The sequence below is a fragment of the Typopeltis vanoorti genome, chromosome 10 (assembly GCF_054136105.1).
Source record: "Typopeltis vanoorti isolate ZY-2024b chromosome 10, IOZ_Tvanoo_1.0, whole genome shotgun sequence".
In the NCBI taxonomy this organism is placed as follows: domain Eukaryota; kingdom Metazoa; phylum Arthropoda; class Arachnida; order Uropygi; family Thelyphonidae; genus Typopeltis; species Typopeltis vanoorti.
The window spans coordinates 106,806,593-106,827,774 of NC_143558.1; the positions used below are offsets into that span (position 1 = coordinate 106,806,593).

At 35.2% G+C, this 21,182-nt stretch overlaps 1 protein-coding gene across 3 annotated transcripts in view; it reads right to left on the reverse strand.

The window, feature by feature from the left end:
* LOC150102656 (uncharacterized) overlaps positions 1-21,182 on the reverse strand; it is a 144,005-nt gene that overhangs the window by 23,592 nt on the left and 99,231 nt on the right. For all 3 annotated transcript variants that reach the window (XM_090398926.1, XM_090398927.1, XM_090398928.1), the window contains one exon: positions 12,703-12,810. In XM_090398926.1, the coding sequence (XP_090255052.1) occupies positions 12,703-12,810 (108 nt within the window). The remainder of the gene's footprint in view (positions 1-12,702; positions 12,811-21,182) is intronic.

Here is a 21,182-nt window from a genome sequence, read left to right on the forward strand (position 1 = left end):
AAAAACTGAACATACTGTAATTATCTATGAATGCAGAATTCAATTTTAAACTTTTTATTATTATGTGAAATCCATCTCCAAATAGGCTGCAAGTCTATAGTACATTTCCATTAATACTGTGAGTCAGCTAAGAGTTAATTAATCTAGTAACACAATACTAGAGGCCAAATATGGAACTTTTTCAATTCCACTTCAGACATTTCACTACTAAACTCTAATAAAGAGGATGGTTGTCTCACACTGGATAATGCAATTCATCTACCCAACAGTTTGATAAAATCTTTTAATCTAATATGACTGACTCGTATCACAACTGTTTGCTTATTTTAACATCCTTTGGCATAACATTGTGTGTACAGGATTTTTCTGGGGATTTTTTTTTATTGGAGTGCGAATTGACTATCAAAAAATAAATAAATATAAATAATAATAATATAATCAACCCCTCGCCACAGCAATCTATGAAAAGTCCTAGCCAAAGTCCCACAGCACCGATGCAGCAAATTTTACCATAACAAATCTTTCATTACAACTACATTTAACTTTTACTATAGGAAACACTGCTATAAAAAAATCTACTAAGAATATCTCAACCAGAGACCCACAAAATTACAATGCTATTCTCAAGTAAATTCAGTACACAAAGCTAGTCAACAAAAACCATTCCTGTGGTATCTTTTAGTCTGCCATGGCAAGAGGCTGCTCTTCTACTCTGATCACTATATAATATGAGAGTTAATCTTATGAGTATAATAATCTAATATATTTATCTAAATATATAATCTGAAAGACAGGACAGAGCATAAGGGAGCAATACTACCAATTCCTATCTGGTATCTTTATCCCAGTTAATATACTTAGATGAAGAGACTTGTAAGCTCATATCACATAGAAGCTGTTTATAAGTATGATAAATTTTGGAGTCAGCATTAGCAATGAAGTGCTCTTGAACTTCAAACATTAATTCTGTGCAAAGGGATGTTGAATATGTGGTCATATGTGTCTTGATTAGATTTGTATGAATAATAAATAACCAAGTTTTAACTCAGATGGTTTTTTTTAAAATATTTTTTATTAACACATGTATTTCTTCAATATGCTTCAATGTCTATATAGATGATAGCATCTTCATGAATTCGTTTAACATAAGTAAAAAACTGAAAAACATTTCCCATCAGCAGCTATTTCTACATTTCTCATCAGTAGCTATTTCTATAAATTGAAAAGACTGGAATGATAGTTTAATCCCTGTATTATCAGGCATGCTATGCACAGCTCTACATTGCTGTGTAAACTCTGTATGTGATTGCTGGCATAGGAGAGGTCTTGAAACATGTCAGGGAAATACATCCAGTGTTAATGAAAAATATCTACAAGTTAAAACCTAGATATTTATTATTCAATACATTTTTATGTTTTTCAAGGCAGATCTTAACAGTTCTTCTGTTTATTCATAGTAGGCCTAGTTATTTATTATTCAATACGTAACTATGTTTTTCAAGGCAGATCTTAACAGTTCTTCTGTTTATTCATAGTAGACCTGGTTATTTATTATTCAATACATATTTATGTTTTTCAAGGCAGATCTTAACAGTTTTTCTGTTTATTCATAGTAGGTAGTTTGTAGGCACAAGGCATTTCTACATGTCAAAGGATTGGCCAATTTGGCATGCAATTTCAAACTGATGAGAAGAGAATATTTATTTAGCACTTTTCAAACATGCCCCAGATATAAGGGTTGTGATGGAAGAAACATGTAGTGTTTTGTTTATTTTACAGGCAATTTTAAGGACATTGCAATGTTTGGCTGGATAAGTGTTTATGCAAATAGCTCTCTCTGTGTGTGTGCATAAACACGCAGAATAAGGAATATGTATCACTACTTAAAGTAGAAAAGGTCATCAAAAACCTGAAATGTGGAAGCGCAGCTCGAGTAGGTGAAATGCAACCAGAAATGATCAAATATGGAGGTATAAAAGTTTTACAGTGGTTGCATTGAATATTCAGAAGGCTTAGTCAAAGGGTTGAATTCCATATGATTGGAGCAGAGCTCTCATAGTGCCCATCTAAAAAGAAGGAAATGAAAATGAATGTGAAAATTACAGCGGTATTTTCCTACTGAGTGTTCCTGCAAGTATACTTGAGTAATGGGCTAAGAAATATTCTGGAAGGGAAGTTTGGTGAAGAACATGCTGGATTCAGGCTAAATAGAGATTGTCAAGATCAGATTTTCACTTTAAGACAGTTAAAACAGTTGAGAATATAACAAGGATTTGTATTTTAGTTTTGTTAATCAGGAAAAGGCATATAACAAGGGAAAAGCTCTTCAAAATGCTTCAGTTATATGGAGTAAATGGGACATTATATTGAGCTAAGCAGTAAGTCAGCAGTTAGAATTGAAGTACAGGAAGACGATTTGATGTTCAATCAGGTGTGAAACAAGGGTGCACATTATCTTCTCCACTGTTATTCATTATCTAAACAGATCACATTATGAAGGAAAGTGGTATTAAATCTGATATCAAAATTGATTATGTTAATCTTAGCTCCTTACTTTATGCAGGCAATGTTATATTTCTGAAGAAAACCCAGCACAATTCTGCAAGATTCCCTGACTAAACTGATTTAATTTAATATGAAAATCAGCAATAAAAAGGCAAAAACAGTGAAAATAGGTAGAAACACTGAAAACTCAACTGAATCCTGAATGGTGAAAGTACAGAAATAAAACATTTTACTATCTAGAAACAATTCTTAGTAAAGATGGCAAATTAAATATGGAGTAAGAAAGATATTAGTCAAAACACAAAATATAGATGTACAGAAGGCAGCATTCAAAGCAATTTTAACTTATGGATCTGAGAGCTGGGTTAGAAAGAGTTCTAAAAAAGATTAGTGTCAACATATGGCACTATCACTTTAAAATGAGTATGGTCACTTAAATAGAATGGTAGAGGAAAGATTAGCAAAACAAGTGTTCTTTGCTAGGTTGGCAGGAAAAAGACCCAGAAGAAAATCAAGATGATGGATTGATACAGTAAAAAAGTGCCTTAAAACAGAAATATACAATTCAAGTAGCTGGAGTTGTGACAGATAACAGATTAATTTGGAGGAAAATTGTTGATTGGAAATCAATAATGGTGTAACTTTTTCATGTAGTACTATCATAATTATCTTGCAACATGCCATTGAGGGTACATATCAGGAATTTGATGATGATAAAACTATGAAAATAGGCAGGAACCTAGAAAACTTCAGATGCATTCTGAATAGAACAAGAAAATATTTCAACTATTGAGGCACAATTTTTAGTAAAAGATGGCAAATTAAATTCGGAAATAGACAACAGAATAAGCAAAGCTGGTATAGTGGGGAGCCAGTTGAATAAATTTATATGGAATAAAAGAGAAATTAGCCAAAACACTTAAAGTAGCAGTAATACACAGCACTGTTAAAGCCAGTTTTAAGTTATGGAGGTGAGAGTTGGGTTAGAAATGTTGATTACAGATATGAGAGTTATTAAAATTAAGAGAGTGAACAGATGACATCAATGGCAGAATCATATTAAAAATGAAGATATTAGGAAGGAACTTTACATTGTTAGCATTCAAGAAACCGTGAGCATGGTCTAAGGGTGGTATTGGTCACTTAAAGATAATGGGAAAGATAAAATTAGCAAATCAGTCTTCGAAATGTTAGATAAGACAATATTAGAGTAATGACAAGTAATAGACTAATTTGGAGAAAAGCTGCTGAAAGGAGATTACTGATAATTATTCATATAGTGCTGTCATAGCAGCCAGAATATCCCTTGAGGGTGCATATCAGGAAATTGATGATGAAGATAAATTAGCATGTGATAGAAGCAACACGATTTTTTACAATATAGTGAATGAAATGAACCATCAACACTAACTATTTGGTGAGTGAATATGGAAGTATAAAGCAATTATAGAAGCTCCTCAGTTAATTAACATCAATATTAAGGTCTGATGAGGCATGGAGTAAAAAAATGCTGATAGAATATGGAGTTGGTTAGGCTACCTAGCATGTACATGTAAGTGATGTAAAAAATTCAAGCTAAAAAAGTGAGAATGTACAACTGTATACCAAGAATCAAGTGGATAAATGAATTTGAAAGTTTATTTTTCACTTGGTTAGAGTATAAATGGATAAATGAATTTCAGAGAAATAGATGAACACTGAAATTAGGCAGGTAGTATAACAAAAGAAGTTGCTATAGAGAGATAATAGTATAATGAGTTGTCAAGAGAGAGAGAGAGAGAGAGTGATTAGATGCATGTAGAGTACAAAATTCAAGCTGAAAAAGTGAGTAATTAAAGAAAAATATGCAACAGGAGAGAGGCTAGCCAAACAGAGATAGGGAAGAATATGATGTGTTAAGTAGGCTAAATGTTAATAAAGCTGTGAGGAATGGATGATATATCGTCTTGTCTTTTCAGGAAACCTAACAGAGTTGACTATCCCCAATCATGCAATAGGGAGGATCCCCCCTAATGAGTGTAAAGAAGGCAAAATAGTGCTGATACACAAAAGTTGTGCAAGATCAGATGTTTGCAATTATACAGGGTGTCCCGAAATTCATGCAAGAAGTAATTCTGATAGAAAACAGGTTTTTAATTAAAAATTGTAATTTCTTATTGATTCATCAAGTATATAGTATAGGGTTATGCATGGAATAGCATATCGGGTAAATGGCCTCCACGGCTTTGCTGGCACATACGCACTCTTTTGTCGAAATTTTCCATGACCGTTTTGCATAAATGTGGCTGAATTTCATTGATACAGCACTCAATTTCCTCCTTCAAGGTGTGGGTGGTCGTAGGCTTGTTGGCATAAACCTTAGACTTCAAAAAAAATCCCAAAGAAAAAAGTCCAATGGTCTGGTCACATGATCTGGGAGGCCAATTCTGATCACCAAAACGGGAAATTACACTACCAGGAAATGACTCATGTAGTAATTGAATTGTTTCTCGGGCTGTATGGCATGTGGCACCGTCTTGTTGAAACCATATGTCGTCCACATCCATATCTTGCAATTTAGGCACAAAAAACTGGATTATCATGTCGCGATAGCGAGCACCATTAACTGTTATTGCCTTACCAGCTGCATTTTCGAAGAAGAATGGACCGATGCCTCCAGCCCAAAATCTGCACCAAACAGTGACACGTTGTGGATGCATTTGTTTCTCAACAATCACTTGTGGATTTTCTGAACTCCAAATGCAACAATTTTGTCGATTGACGATGCCATCAAGATGAAAATGAGCCTCGTCGCTGAAGATGATTTTGTTCGAAAAATAAGCATCCACTTGTTGTTGTTCCATAATCCATTCAACGAACTCTCTTCGCTGTGTGTGGTCAGCAAGCTTCAGTTCTTGAGTCAATTGAACTTTGTAAGCATAAAGATGCAAATCTTTCATGAGAATACACTGTAGAGAGCTTCTCAAAATGCCCAATTCAAGACCACGGTGCCGAATTGATGTTCCTGGACTCTCAGCAACACTCTCACGAACTGCTTCGATGTTTTCTGTTGAACGATGGCCAGAATGTATAAGATCACTAATTGATCCAGTTTCCTTGAATTTTTAAATTAATCTTTTCACATTGATGAAGTTAAATCACTATTCCGACCATATTTTGTATGAAAATTGCGAACTGTAGCTGCCAAACCTTCATTATTTTTAAAATATTGCTCAACAATGAAAATGCTTTGTTCTTTCGTGTAACGCTCCATTTTTAATAACCCTGAACTGTCAGCTGTCACGCTGTCTTTTTTTTCTCGTTGGCAACACTTTACCGCACAAATGGCGCTAAATTTAAATCTTGCGTGAATTTTGGAACACCCTGTAGATATACAGGGGGTCTGATATTTGCTATAGAGAATCAACGGCTTTTTCAAAATCTCAGAACAGTAAATATGCAGAAAGATTATATTCATTTGCTTTTTCTACTAATTGGTTAATATTGTGTGGATATGATGTATTGTAGAGAATCTTGCACTGAATCCTGTATGTTCATATGGCTGTGCATCATCCAAAGGTATAAAAAAAAAGAAGGGTTAGGAATAGAATACAGGATTCAGTTCATATGCACACAATTTACTATATAATAGTCAGCATAAGTTTAAAAAAAAAAAAAGGTACATCTTGCTTTTTGTAGTCTATTTGCATTTTGCTATAAAGGTTACATTATAAAATGTACTACAAAAGGTGAACGTTGGATAAGGGAGACTCATGTCTGGGTATATTTTTGGACTTTAACTTTACAAAGGCATTTGAGTCTGATGTAATCTGGGCGACTTGTTAACAGATTGATGACATGGATAAAATATTAAGATATTGGCTGTTAAAATGATATCAAGTTGTGTATTGGGGGGGGGGGGGGCACTGTCCCAGATAACAAAGGCAAAATGCAACCAGTAGTGCACCTTAAGGTTCTTATGGTTCATTGACTTATTTGTTAATGATATTTTATGTTGACTAATAATGGATATTTCAATTGTTTACTGGCAATGCAAAGTTGGGGAGAATTATATGTTGATGTCACATCCCGTCAGCAAAATTTGGACTTTTGGTTTAGATGAATGAATAGGGTTGCAGTTATAAAGTACAAGGTATTGCGCTTGGAAGTGCCAGTTATAGTGCTGTGTACTGTATTTCTAAGCCTCCATAGCTCAGTCAGTATAGACGAAGCTCTTTGGTCGGAAAGACCTGGATTCGATCTCCATCATTGATGTGAGGAATCTTTATCTGGTCTTTTTCGATGGAAGATGAGTTAGCCGGTATCATACAGAGGTAGAGTTTTTTTTTCACCTGGAAACTCTAGTTTTTCATTCCCCAGAACAGGCAAACCAGCCCTGTGAACACACATGAATACGTCCCAGTCATATGCCAGTCCCAAGCTCAGATAAAATGGGGGGGGGGGGGAAGCAATGGTGAACTACCCTATAAAAATTTCACCAAGAACACTTTGTGGGCAAGCCTACAAAGTCACCTAGGGTTAGAAACAACTGACAGGATAAACCACCACCACTGTATTTGCAGAACTGCACTTCAGAAAGTGGATCAGATTTGGAATTTGGGAGCAATAATTAAGAGAAGTCTGAAGTTTACAGGATATACATTGTGCGTGGTGAAGAAACAAACTATACAATGCATTGCTGATATGATAAAGAGCATACAAATTAGGAGGGATAAGGATATTGTTATAATGCTGCACAAAGTCACTGTTCAGGCCATATGGTACTGTAAGCAAATTTGATCACCTGATTTTTATTGTGATGAGGAAAATCTAGATAGTCTAGAATGAGTAACTGAGGCAATATTAGAATGGAATATTATTTATTGGAAGAGGTTCAGGAACTGTAAACTAAAGAGGTTAAGTAGACAGGTAGAAAATAGGTGATATACTGGAGACATTTAAACTAGTGAGGAGATTTTAAGGATAAATGCAGAAGGAATTATAAGCAGATTGGAGGATAAGAGTGAAAGAACATGGAAGTTAATAAAGTTGTGGAGAGCAACGGTTTGATGAAGATGGGAATATGAAGTAACTTTTTTTTCCTAGAGAATAGTGAGTGAATGGAATGTGTTGCAGGAATATGTTATGAATGCTAGAAGTATGAATGAATATATATTCTTCTTTAGCCTCTTTCCATCCACTGCTGGATACAGGCCTCCTCAACTATCCAGTTCTGTCTGTTTTTTAGTCGATGTCCACTACCCCAGGTCAAATCTTTGTAGATCATACCTACATCTTGTTAGCTGATGACCTTTTCTTCTCTTGGTATGCACTCAGTGCTTAATGTTGTCCACTTTTCATTTGGCAGCCAGCCTATCTCTACTTAAATGCTTTACAAATCTTCACAGTATCATCTACTCCAGTTATCTCTCTAATTCTAGTATTTTTTAATCTATCCTTTTGCTATGTGGTGCATTCTTCTCTCCAAAGCTCTCTGGGCCACATACAACCTGTCTTCCTGTTTTCTAATTGTCACCCATGTCTCACTTCAATAGGTAAACACTGGAATAATGCAAATATTAAGCTTTCTTTTTGAGCATATACATAAATTTCTTAAAAAGTAATATTTATATAACCAAAATGTTTTTTTTCTCATGTGATTCTTCTACTTATTTCTTTATTTGTTTTCCCTTAAAACTAACCAGTTGACCAAGGTAAATATGCAATGTTATGTGCCATCCAGTCGTTTTCAACTCTTCATGATCTTGTGAACCAAGGCTTTTCATCTCACTCGGCCTCTTGTCCTTTCTTTCAGCAACTGTATGTTCAAGTTGGTTAATTCTTTTATGTTGTCCAGCCAACTCTTTTGTTATCTTTTCATTCTCTCAATCTTCCTCAACATAACTGCCTTTTCCAATGATTCATCAGTTCACATAATATGTCGAAAGTGCATCAACTTCTGTTTAGCAATAATTCAAATGAATCAATTTGCTTTGTGTCTTCTTAATAATCCAGCTTTCACATCCATACATCACTAGTGAAAATAAATTGCTTTGACAATTCTATCTTTTGTGGCCTTACTCCCACCTCTATCTTTCATAAATTTTATTAGGTTTAACATAGCTTTTTTTTCCCATGACTATCCTTTTAATTTCATCTTCATATTTACCATCATTTCTGATTCCGGACACAAGTAAATCATGACTTTCAATGATTTCTATTTTATCTCCCTCTATTCTAAATTCATTTAAATTGCCAGAAGCTACCACTTTTGTTTTGCTGATGTTTAGATTAAGCCCAGCTTTGTTATTTTCCCTCTTAACTAATAGAATCAACTGCTCCAGATCTTCCTTAGAGATCTTGCTATGAAGGTGTTGAATCTGCATATCTCAAATTATTTTTCTGTCACCAATTTTAATTCACTACTGAAAATAAATTGTTTTGACAATTCTATCTTTTGTGGCCTTACTCACACCTCTATCTTTCATAAATTTTATTAGGTTTAACATAGCTTTTTTTCCCATGACTATCCTTTTAATTTCATCTTCATATTTACCATCATTTCTGATTCTGGACACAAGTAAATCATGACTTTCAATGATTTCTATTTTATCTCTCTCTATTCTAAATTCATTTAAATTGACAGAAGCTACCACTTTTGTTTTGCTGATGTTTAGATTAAGCCCAGCTTTGTTATTTTCCCTCTTAACTAATAGAATCAACTGCTCCAGATCTTCCTTAGAGATCTTGCTATGAGGGTGTTGAATCTGCATATCTCAAATTATTTTTCTGTCACCAATTTTAATTCCAGCTGGATCAAGTCAGCCATTCTCATAATATATTCACTATAAATATTAAAAGATAGGGCAACAGTATATAACCCTGCTGCAGCCCTTTTTCCACTAGAACACTGTTTTTAGTGAAGCTTCTTGGTTTTCATACAGCTCTCTTATCAAGAGAATTAGATGCTCAGTTATTTCCATTGATCTCATTACAATCCTCAGTGTTGTGATCCACACAATCAAAAGCTTTCTTATAATCAATAAAACAGATGAATATTTCCTTCTGAAATTCTCTTGTTCTTTCCATAATCCATCTCATGTTTGCTATTTGGTCTTTAGTTCCTCTACTTCTCCTAAAACCTGCCTCTGTTCTTGTGGCATTTCTCTATTCACATATGACTCCAGCCTTTGTTGGATCACTTTCAGCAGGACTTTACTTGAAGTGAAATTATGGTTATATAATTCTCACAATCTCTGGGATTTCATTTTTTTGGAATTGGGATCAATACTGATGTTTTCCAATCTCTAGACCAGTATATTTTCTTCCAAACCTGTTGACAAATTTTAGTCAATATATTCACTAACTCATCTCAGTGACAATCCAAGAGTTCCAGGAGCTTTTCCTTTTGGCAGCTGTTCCATTGCTGATATTACTTTGCTTTTCATTATCATAAGTTCCTCAACAAATTTTCTCCTTCAATATTATTATCTTTCTTGTATTTTTGTACAAATCCTCTACATACTTTTTTCATCTTTTTTTTTTCACTGCTTCTTCTTTCATCCGATATTTTCCTGAATTACTTTTTACAAGTTCTAATCTAGGGATAAACTTCCCTGTAACATCATTTATTTTTCTAAACAGATCTCTTGTTCTACCCGTAATATTGTTTTCTTCAATTTCCTTGCACCTTTTGTTTAGATGTTTTTCCTTTATCTTTCCTAGCCTGTCTCTGGAAATCAGTTGCCTAACCCTTTCTCAGTTTTTCTGAAGTTTCATTTTTCTTCTTTCCTCTGCTATCTGAATAGCTTCTTCTGACAGCAATTTACAATCTTTCTTTCTTTCTTGTTTACTTAGTCTTCTTTGCTGCTTCTATGACTACATTTTGTTTCATCCCACAGGTAAATATAGTCCTCCACTAATCTAATTCAATTATCTGTTAATTTTAATTCAGTATGATCTGAATTTATCATCAGTATAGTTTTAGTTAGATTAATCTTTAAACTTTTTTTTTTACAGCTTTCTTCTATTAAGGTCTTTTAGCATTTCCTGAGGTTCTTTATTTTTTGCCAAAAAAACAATGTCATCTGCAGAACATAAGTGATTGAGATTTTCCCATTGATACTAATTGCATAGTTTTCTCATAAAACATTCTTAAAGAATTCTAATGTAACAGAAAACAATTTGGGTGATACAGGATCTCCTTGCCCAACTCCTCTTCCAAAACCAAATTCCTTTCCCTGATATTCTAGATTTATACTGGCTCTTGAGTTTTGATGTACAGTTTTTAATAATCAGATATATACTTTGTTGAGATGGGCTTGTTGTTTTAAGCTGTTTATTATTTCTGAATGATATAGAGAATCAACGGCTTTTTCAAAATCTCTGAACAGTAAATATGCAGAAAGATTATATTCATTTGCTTTTTCTACTACTTGGTTAATATTGTGTGGATATGATGTATAGTAGAGAATCTTGCACTGAATCCTGTATGTTCATATGGCTGGGCATCATCCAAAGACCTTGAGATCCTATTTAATATAATCAATATACACATTTTGTACAGATGTAATAGCAAACTGATTGGCCTATAGTTATTGATATCATCTCTGTTGCCCTTTTTATTCAATAAGGTAATCAAGGTAATTATAAATGCCAGTAAAATGCCATTTTACTGGAATTTTTTCTACAGTTAAAATATCACTGAACATTAACATATATAATAATTCTAAATATCAACTACTAAAATAAAGAGCCAAAAGGCTTCAGTTCATTTGAAATAATGCTGGATTTAATATCAAATAGATTACAGATGCAATAAATATATTTTGCACCTGTAAAGATTTATTGAACCTGTAATCTACCATATATAGGGGAAAAAGGATGCACAATTCCTATCAGACAAAAGGAACATAAATGACACATTAAATATAATAACTATGGTGAAGCTGGCCTTTCTGATCATGCCCTGAACACTTTACATAGAATTGACTCGAAAAGCACCAGTTGTTTACATCACACTAAAACATGGTATGAATGCAAATTTAAGGAAGCCTGTGAGATTCTTATCAACCACCCCAATCTGAACAATAATGATGGTCTAAAAATCCCAAGCATATGGAAGGCACATATTCTAACCCACAGAACCTTTCTCCCTAAGAGCTAACTATAAAAAGGACTGTAGATAATCCAGAATCATAAATCTAATATAACAATTGTCATGTTAAAAATAGGACATCATTGTTACTGTAAGAAAACTATCTATATCAAAGAATGTTTCTCCTATGTTATCTTAAATAGAATTTAGCTTTGATGTGGTTTCTAAATATTTAATTAATTTTTAATTTTATCTGTATTTTTTTTTTTTTTTCACTAGAGGTCATGCCAGTAGAATAACCGGTGATCAAATCATTGTTTCTTTAGCTTACTGTGTGAAATGTAACTCAGCTTGTCCTTGTATATCTGTATATACTCCAGATGATGACCTTAATACGAAGGTTGAAATGCTGGGAAATTAAAAAAAAAGTTATTTATAACATGGTTGTAAAGTCCATAATTTCTAAAATGAAAAATATGAGTATTAATGACCTTCTTCACACACAAAACAGAATTCCTTCTGCAGGAAGATACTGCATGTAGGTACGGTATGTATATGCAAATTTTAAAGCATCTCGATCACAAGAGACACAAAAATAGGTTTAATATGTGTGGTACATAAAATAGGTACATAATATGTGTGGCTTTTTCAATTAACTTTTATTTGATTATCCACCGCATTCTTCCAATGACTTATGTTACTAAGTTAATAGCTCCAATTTTTATTGGTGATGAAGAAAATCAAAGCAAAATCACAACAGTAAAGACCATTTAAGTAATGTCAACTGAAGTTTCTACAAGACTAGAAACACCACTATAACAGAAAATAAAATACTTTTGCAATAAAGTGCATTTATTGCTGAAGAAATTGTTGCTTTTCACTATATTTCTGTGAAAATTAAAAATCAAAAGTTACTCCTTTAATGAACTGAATAAATGTTTAGCTAAATATGAATTGCATTTAATATTTTATATGAAAAAATTTAACATGGTTAGCTATTATGAATTGTACAATGTTGAAAATCACCTTCAAAATGGGGAAACTAAAAAGCCTAATGATATATCCAACCTCAAATAACAAAGATTCAGTATTATACATTTTCTTGAGAAAAAAGTACATACATTTTCTTCCTCTAGTTCTGTTATGGCCAAACGTGCTTCTACTAGCCTTGTAGTAAGATCAGCTATGTCTCTTGTAAGGGATGATTTCTCTGTTTCAAATTTATCTACCTGAAAAAAGAAAGGTGCAAAACTCAATAACTGTTACTACCATTACTTCCTATTAATAAAAATATGAATGCAACAAAATTATAACTTATAAGTCTATCAATTAGCTTTTATTATTTATGTAGTAATTAAAAGTTATGAGAAATACGTCCATTATTAGTAAACAAGTATTTAATTTAATGACTCAATTTATTTTTAGACATCTCTAGTATCTTCCACAGTACAGTTGCAAGAATGACAAAACACGTTTATAATATTTTTGGGAGCAGAGTGACAGAACCATACCAAAAAATTTTGAAGAGGAATACAAAGAGGAGTACATATGTTTTATTGCATGTGTTTCCACTTTCTTTTTTATTATAAGAGAAATGGTTACTACCACAGATTCGTACCTGGGATGTTGTTATGATACATTAAGAGATTGAGTGAAAGACAAAGGAAATTCAAAATAATATATTTATTATCAAATAATATTAGTGTAGATTTTTCTGTATTATCTTAAATAGTGTATGTGTAAAATGTTTATGTTTTGCAAGCACTATACACAATTTTGCATTTCAAATAAATTTATCTCCTAAAGAGAATATAAAGGCCCACACATTTAACACAGCTAAAGAACAAACATTACATAAGATTTCTTCTGCTTCAAAAATCACAGGATTTTGTGAGAATACACTTTAAGCTCATAACTCACCGTCTTTTCAGCTGTCAATAATGGCCATAAAATATAAATTTCTCCACTCATCTGTTTTTCCTCTAAAACCAAAAAAGAAAAAAAAAATTTTTTTTTGTAATGTAATCTTTCTATAAAAAAAAAAAAAATGCATTTCTTTTGTATCTTCTTTGGAGTATCAGTTCTTTTTCTACTTCTTTAGAACATGAAGATAATTTTAAAATTCCCAGTTTCCCTGTGAAAGCTTCATTATTATCCTTATATACACAAAGTTCAGCTCTTATGGGTTTATAGCGCTTATCTGGAATAAGCTTTCTGCATATGGTATGAAAAAGGAACTGTCTGATGCTTCGGGAGAAACTATATAATCACTTTTATCTGTCACAACTTTACTTCATATAAAGGAAATTCATTTGTTAATTTTGGGATAACTATTTGTTTCCTTAACACTCTTATCAATCTTTTTGGCTTAAGAAATTCCTTAAAACTATTTACTCCTCTACAACTTCCAACATCCTTCTAGAACATCATTGCTTTCTGTGTTCTTAAAGAGCACACCAGCTTTTCTATTTTAATCTTTTGTACTCATTCAACTTCCTCTTCAGAAGTACAATGCACAAGTGCATTACTGTCTTATGAGGTAATCAACATGGCAGTGAGGTGAAGGGCACTTGTAAACAGGTTTGCAGTTCTACAATGCCGTGAAAATGTCGATGAAAAGTTTAATAATTTCTTCTCTCAAGTATATGTTACAGAAATAAAAAAAACTACATTTACAAGCAGGTCCTTTTTAAAAGATGAAATATTACAATCAAATAGTTTTTGATGGGGTGTAAGTAACAGCTTTTTTATAAAAACATTTCTAATTATTACAAAAAATAATGCATTTTTCCGATATACATTTTTGGATATGTTTAACTACATAATAAATAATAATAAAAATTATCCTTTCCATTTTTTATTTTATTATTTTATCAAATTTGGCTGCAGCTAAAAAAAAAATAATGTAAGATTATCGCTAGATAGCAGATATTCTACATATATCAATACTCCTTAAAAATTAACTTTCTCCAGTCCCACTTTCCCAACAGTGAAGTCATCCTCCTAGGAGATTTTAATATCCACAACACCAATTTAATATCCAGCTGTACAGATCTTGCAGGCAGAGATGCTGAAGCATTTGCCATCACTAATGACCTTACACAACTTGTTCAGATGCCAACCAGAATACCTTATAACCTGAACCACTCTCCAAATACCTTGGATCTCTTCCTAACCAATGACCCTTCCAAATACATAGTGAATATAGAAGGCCTCCTAGGCAATTCTGAACACAACCTAGTGCTCATCCCCCCCCCCTCATGCAACAATGCTTACATGGATACTCCCATACGAGTAGTTTGGCATTTAAATGGTGCCAAGTGGGGCAGCCTCCGCAACGTCTGTGCCTCATTCCCATGGTTGTACTATTGCCTCTGACCTTCCAACCCAAACATGCACTGAACTTATAACCAAAGAATCCTCACTGGCATGGAAACATACATTCCCCACAGTCCTCTGACCTGCCATTCCCTAACTAAATCCTGGTTTTCCAAAAGATGTGCCAAGGCTGTTCAAATGAAAAACCAAACATACCATAACTGGCTCAAATCAAGAACTCAAAAAGCCCAAAAAACAATCGATGCTTCCAAAACAGAAAGAGCAAAAAAGCAGGAAATTAGCAGCCTGTCCAAACAGCAGCCGAGCCTTTTGGTCTCGAGCCAGAGCAATCAGTCATAACTTCTGCCCAACATTATTCCCACCCATATCATACCCAGATGGCTCTATTGCATCATCACCTACAGAAAAGGCCAATCTTCTTGCCAATCTACATGACCATAGAACACCAACTTTGCTTCCAATGCATACATAACTGACGATGGTAAATTCCCTGCCCCCAACCATTCCAGACACCCAACATACAATGCCCCCTATATCCTTTTGTCAGAATGAGATCAGAAAAATATTGTCCAATTAGACACAAAAAAGTTGCCGGGCCTTGATGGCATTCCTCCAGTTGTCCTGAAGGTTTGTGCACCAGAACTGACTCTTGTCCTATGTCGCCTATATATACTGTCTTACTCCACTGGTATCTATCCCACACTTGGAAACTGGCCTATATTCAACCCATTCCCAAGAAGGGCGAAGTCACTGCCATCCAACTACAGCCCCATCTCACTCACCTAAGTCCTGTCTAAAATAATGGAAAAAAAATCATCAATTCATAACTCCTACACTACTTTGAAAGTAACCATCTAATAAACAACTGCCAGTAAGGATTCCATTGCTGCTGATCAACAGGAAATCTACTCACATGTCACCAATCTCTGGACAAATGCCATGGAGAAGTTTGGCGAATCTCAAGCGATTGCACTTGATATCTCCAAGGCATTTGACCAGGTCTGGCACAAGGGCACAAGTACCCATCTAATAAACAACTGTCAGTAAGGATTCCGTTGCTGCCGATCAACAGGAAATCTGCTCACATATGTCACCAATCTCTGGACAAATGCCATGGAGAAGTTTGGCGAATCTCAAGTGATTGCACTTGATATCTCCAAGGCATTTGACCAGGTCTGGCACAAGGGCTTGGTCTATCTCAATACCTCTGTAGTTGAATTGCCAGCTTTCCATCTGGACACACACTATGTGTGGTGGTGGATGGTTCCTTATCCTCTCACCATTCAACTAATGCTGGGGTTCTACAAAGTTCTGTTCTCTCATCAATGCTCTTCCTACCATATATGCCAACCTGGTTAGCGTATCCACTTGCCAGCCAAAGGGCTGCGGGTTCAAATCCCGCCGTGGGCATGGATGTTTGTAATTGTCTGTGGAAATAGTGGTGGTGGTCGGCAGTAGGTGGCTGTATAGTTGCAGTCAGTTGGTGGATTGATTGGTAGAGACAGAGTTGTAGAGCAGGTGCCCTCCCTCGATGAATCTTTGGACTCCCTGGAGGTGTCAAATAATAATAATATATATCAATAACCTACTTCAGCTGACCTCCAACCCAATATCAGTTTTTCAGACACCAGCACATTGCACTCCTCCCTTTCTTTTGATAAACCTTACTCCACACAACTCACTGCAACCTACAGAACATCAACCACCAGTGCCATCAATTCTGATCTCCAAGCCATCCTCCAATGGAGTTCAGATAACCTAGTCAATTTCAATACTAATAAAACCCAGTACTGTCTTATTTATCATAAAAAAAGAACCATTTTCTCCCAGTATTATTTTTGACAACAACAAATTTCAAGACAATTTGAGATTTCTCCTCTTGGAATTATCAAGAGAGGCTTGATCGCACGGAGATCAAGCCTCTCCTGGCATAAACACATCACAACCATTGCATTCTCAGCTTCTAAAAAACTAGGATTTCTCTTTTGCTCAAGACGTTACTTCACCCCTGAACAGCTGTTAACCTTATACAAATCACAAATCTGCCCAACTATCAAATACTGCTCTGACATGGGGTGGGACCCCTAAAAGCTCTGTCAAAATGCTTGACTCATTACAGAGGAGAGCAATCAGACTTATTAATGACTCATCTCTTACCAACTTATTTCCCCCACTTTTGCACAGACGATTGGTCTCTGCACTATGTGCATTCTACATATATTTCCATGTTCATCTGAAATAGCATCAATAATTCTCCCAATTAGTACTAAGGTTGTTGGAACACATGCAGCTGCTGCTCAACATCCCTTCACAGTGCACCTTGAAACCCACTGAACAAGTTTCTTCTCCTCCTCCTCCATCCCTGTAACTGCTGTGTACTATGGAACAGTCTTACCCACTGTTGTGCTCCCCAAGGAATACAATATATAGTCATTCAAATCAAACATGAGCAAGTACCTTCTTTCCCAACCCACCACCCAATACTCGGTACTAATGTACTACAGGTTGATTAACCAACCTCTGGTGTATGGACTCAACATAAAAGCCATCAAAGACTTGAAATGTGGAAAGGCAGATGGAGAAGATGATATTCGACCAGAAATGCTTAGTATAGAGGTATAAAAGTTTTGCAGTGGCTACACTGCATAATTCAGGAGGCCTGGTCAGAAGGTCGAATTCCCAATGACTGGAGTACAGATCTCATAGTATCAGTCTATAGCAAAAAAGGGAATGAAACTGAATGTGAGAATTACAGAGGAATTTGTCTACTAAGTGTTCCAGGTAAGATTTATACAAGCATAATTGAAAAGAGGTTGAGAAAGATTGTGGAAGAGAAACTTGGAGAACAACAAGCTGGAATCAGGCCAAACAGAGGTGTCAAGATCAGATTTTCACCTTAAGACAAATAGTTGAGAAATCATGGAAATATGACTCAAGTTTTGTAGATCTTGAAAAGGCATATAACGTGTCCAGAGAAAAGCTTTTCAAAACATTTCAATTGTATGGAGGGAAAGAAGCATTATACAGAGCAATACGTAATCCACATTTAAGTTGTCAATCAGCACTTAGGGGTGCTTAAGGGTCAAAGCTGTATAACTGAGAGGAGACCTCCACATAGCCTTTAAAGGAATGCGGAGAACCGACCAGGGCTTCTGACCTAATGTCCAATCCTCACCTTCTCGTTGTGCACCCTGTTGGGTATCTACTTTGATACTGAACGAACGAGGATGGGCTGGCAATTTGGGATTTAGCCGACCAAATTGTATTCTTATTGGTTAAACCAAAATAAAAAATGATGGTACAACATGACACAATTTCATGCCGGCTGGGGCGTCGCCCGGTTAAACAAGGCCCCCGTTGTTTTCGCCAGGGAACCAGGGCGAACAGCGAAGTCAGCTACTGGAACAAATCTGAAAACAAGCCCCAACTCAACATCACCAGAGTTAAAGATCGGTACTATCAACGTAAGAAGCCTGAATGGCAAAGAAATGGAGCTAGCTGAGGAATTAGATAAGTACCAGATCGACATAATAGGGGTGACTGAAACAAAAAAGACCAAAACTGGTGAGATCTTTCTGAGCAATAAATACAAAATGTTATATTCAGGCAATGACAATCAAGGAAAAGAAGGAGTAGCCATAGTATTCAACACAAAATACGAGGCTAATCTTCTTGAATGGCAGTCAGTCTCAAGTAGAGTAATGTGGGCAAATATGAGAATGGGAAACTGGACAATGAGACTTATTTATGCCTATGGTCCCACAGAAGGTTCTACTAAGCTAGAAGTGGAGGAATTTTTTGAGGCTTTAGAAAAAGCAACTGACACAATGAAAAAGGAAAAGTTGGTCCTTGTTGGAGATCTAAATAGTAGAGTAGGAAATGATTGTGAGACATACAAAAATATTTTGGGAAAATTTGGAGAAAAGAGCAAAGCTAATAATAATGGCAAATATCTGTTGGATTTCTGCTCAGGACATGGACTGGTTATTACTAACACCATGTTCCAACATAAAAATGTGCACAAATTCACATGGAGAGAAGAGGCTAGGAATAAGAAAAGTCTCATTGACTATGTTATTGTTGATAGTGATGTTTTCTCCCTGGTGCAGGACACCAGAGTGTACAGAGGATTTGAAATTGGAAGTGATCACTATTTAGTCTTGAGCAGGATAAAATTGAATTTCATATTCAAAAGAATAACATGTAAGAAAGTTTTAAAGCGAATAAAAGTTGAGCAGCTCTCAGATGTGAACTGTAGACTAAAATACAGAATTATTATTGAAAAGAAAATGAAAGAGTTTGAGAACAGGAATCAAACCTTGGAGATTCAGTGGCAAACTCTGAAGGAAACATTGATTGATTCTGCCAGAGAGGCATGTGGTGAGGTTGTGTGCAAGGATAAAAAAATCAGAACTCCCCTGGTGGACACAGGAAGTTAAAGAGGCAGTGAAGGAAAAGAAGAAAGCATATCAAAAGTTCCTGGCAAATAAGTCAGCTTTTACTCTTACAGAATACAGAGACAAATGTAAGAAAGCTAAACAGTGTGTAAAACTAGCTAAACAAAAGTCATGGGAGGACTTTGGCAAGAATATAGAAAATAAATATCAAGAAGGTGGCAAAATATTCTGGAGGTTGTTGAAGAAGCTTAGGAACGGAGGAAAGAGTGCTGTAAAAGGAATTAGAGATGATAAAGGTGAAATGAAAACAGGAGAAAAAGATATCCTTGAATTATGGAGTAATTACTTTGAAAAACTGCTAAATGAAACAAGCAGTGATGACAGCACAGTGATAAAAAACACTGACCAGGCATGCAGTCAGGAATACATATCCATACTTGAAGTAGAAAAAGCCATCAAAGGCTTGAAATGTGGAAAGGCAGCAGGAGTAGATGATATTCGACCAGAAATGCTGAAGTATGGTGGTATAAGAGTCTTACAGTGGCTGCACTGCATAGTTCAGAAAGCCTGGACAGAGGGACGAATTCCTGATGATTGGAGTAGAGCTCTCATAGTACCCATATATAAAAAGGGAAATAAAACTGAATGTGAGAATTACAGAGGTATTTCCCTACTGAGTGTTCCTGGCGAGATCTATGCAAGTATACTTGAGAAACGGTTGAGAAGAATTGTGGAAGAAAAGCTTGGTGAACAACAAGCTGGATTCAGGCCAAATAGAGGCTGTCAGGATCAGATCTTCACTTTACGACAAATGTGAAGAATTTGTCACATTTTCTTCACTTTACGAAAAAGCATGGGAATATAACAAAGATCTGTATTTAAGTTTTGTCGATTTGGAAAAGGCATATGACAAGGTGCCAAGAGAGAAGCTATTCAATACGCTGCAGTTATATGGTGTCAATGGGGCATTATATCAAGCAATACTTAGTCTTTATTTGAGTTGTGAGTCAGCAGTTAGAATTGAAGGAAGTACAGGAAGATGGTTTAATGTTAAATCTGGTGTGAGACAAGGATGTACATTATCCCCTCTGTTATTCATTATCTATATGGATCACATTATGAAGGAATGTGGTATTAAACCTGATATCAAAATTGGAGATGTTAATGTCAGTTCTTTGCTTTATGCGGATGATGTTATACTTCTAAATAAATCCACTACAAGTCTGCAAGATTCTCTGACTAAACTGAATAACTGTTGTAGTAGATATGGTATGAAGGTCAGCAATAAAAAGACAAAGACAATGAAAATAGGCAGAATCATTGAAAATGTCAACTGTGTTGTGAATGGAGAACCTGTGGAACAAGTAAAACATTTCAGCTACTTAGGCACAATGTTTACTGAAGATGGTAAACTAAATATAGAAATAGACAACAGAATCAGCAAAGCTGGTATCGTGGGAAGTCAATTGAATAAATTCATATGGAATAAGAAAGAAATTAGTCGGAACACTAAATTAGCTGTATACAAGACTGTGTTCAAACCAATTTTAACTTATGGATCTGAGAGCTGGGTCAGAAGTAAAACACTTGACCAAAGACTAGAGACCGCAGATATGAGAGTCCTGAGAAAGATCAGAGGCGTGAACAGATGGCATCAATGGCAATATCATATTAAAAATGAGGATATTAGGAAAGAACTTGACATTGTCAGCATCCAGGAATGCGTTAGCAGAGCTAATATCAGATGGTATGGTCACTTAAATAGAATGGGAGAGGAAAGATTAGCAAAACAAGTGTTCTCTGCCAGGTTGGCATGAAAACGACCCAGAGGAAGACCAAGATATAGGTGGATTGATACGGTACAA